At 23.9% G+C, this 841-nt stretch overlaps 1 protein-coding gene across 2 annotated transcripts in view; it reads right to left on the bottom strand.

Moving 5' to 3' along the window:
• Positions 1 to 611, bottom strand: part of LOC103309427 — a 3,842-nt gene extending 3,231 nt beyond the window's left edge. Inside the window, exons 1-2 of one of the 2 annotated variants that reach the window (XM_016804314.2) lie at positions 117 to 611; positions 1 to 23 (exon numbers count right to left, since the gene is read on the bottom strand). In XM_016804314.2, the coding sequence (XP_016659803.1) occupies positions 1 to 23; positions 117 to 165 (72 nt within the window). In that variant the 5' untranslated portion in view covers positions 166 to 611. Of the gene's footprint in view, positions 27 to 116 lie in introns of both variants that reach the window. The other variant, XM_008184816.3, reaches the window with a different exon arrangement.
• Between the last annotated feature and the right edge of the window lie 230 nt (positions 612 to 841).

Below are 841 nucleotides of genomic sequence, written 5' to 3'. Positions count from 1 at the left end.
ATACTCCATACTTTCATTAAAGTCTTCTAAAAATTAAAAAAATAGACATAAATCATGATGAGCAGGTTTAACAAAGTAATATTATTATGATTGTTAATTAAAAATAGAAAAATTACCATCATCTTCAAATTGATCTAACAGATCGTCGATCTCGTCCGCATTCATGTTGACGCACAATAAAACAAAATAATATTACTAATTCTAAGTAGTTTAATAAAGTTATAAGCTTAATAATTAATTAACAAATTTAATTATGATAACATGTTGTTATGAGATACGATATGTTAGTATCAAAAATTTTAAAAACTGATATACGATGTATTATGACACGGAGATACGAGATATTAGTATCAATAATTTTGATAGATGACATACGATATATTGTTTGAACATTTATAACCTCTTTGGAAATTTGATATACGAGATATTTACACAACAATCGTATAGAGTATTTTTTTCCGAATATTTTGATGTATATATCTTATTTTCGACTTTTTTGGACTTACGAGGTATTGCAGTTTCACCGACGATATGTTGAAATCGAAACACTCCTTCTGAAAGAAATTTTGTATACACGATATAAAAATTTAAAAAAATAAAAAAAATAAAAATAAACACCATTGAAAAAACAATAGCTTCCTCGCTCCGCTCAGAATCTAAAATGATAACAATAAACAATAATAATGAATATAATATTTTTTCAAAAATGTTGGTTTGTTAATACTTAAAATTATGTAAAATAAGTATTTTCAAAAACTTATGTGTTTTCTGATATAAATAAGAGTGTCTTACATTAAATGGGTTACCTCAAACTTTTACAATATATAATCTAATAAATTTA

Source organism: Acyrthosiphon pisum, unplaced genomic scaffold (assembly GCF_005508785.2).
Source record: "Acyrthosiphon pisum isolate AL4f unplaced genomic scaffold, pea_aphid_22Mar2018_4r6ur Scaffold_21341;HRSCAF=23695, whole genome shotgun sequence".
Lineage (NCBI taxonomy): Eukaryota > Metazoa > Arthropoda > Insecta > Hemiptera > Aphididae > Acyrthosiphon > Acyrthosiphon pisum.
The sequence above is the reverse complement of the archived record's forward strand: the minus strand, read 5'-3'. Positions and strand labels throughout refer to the sequence as shown.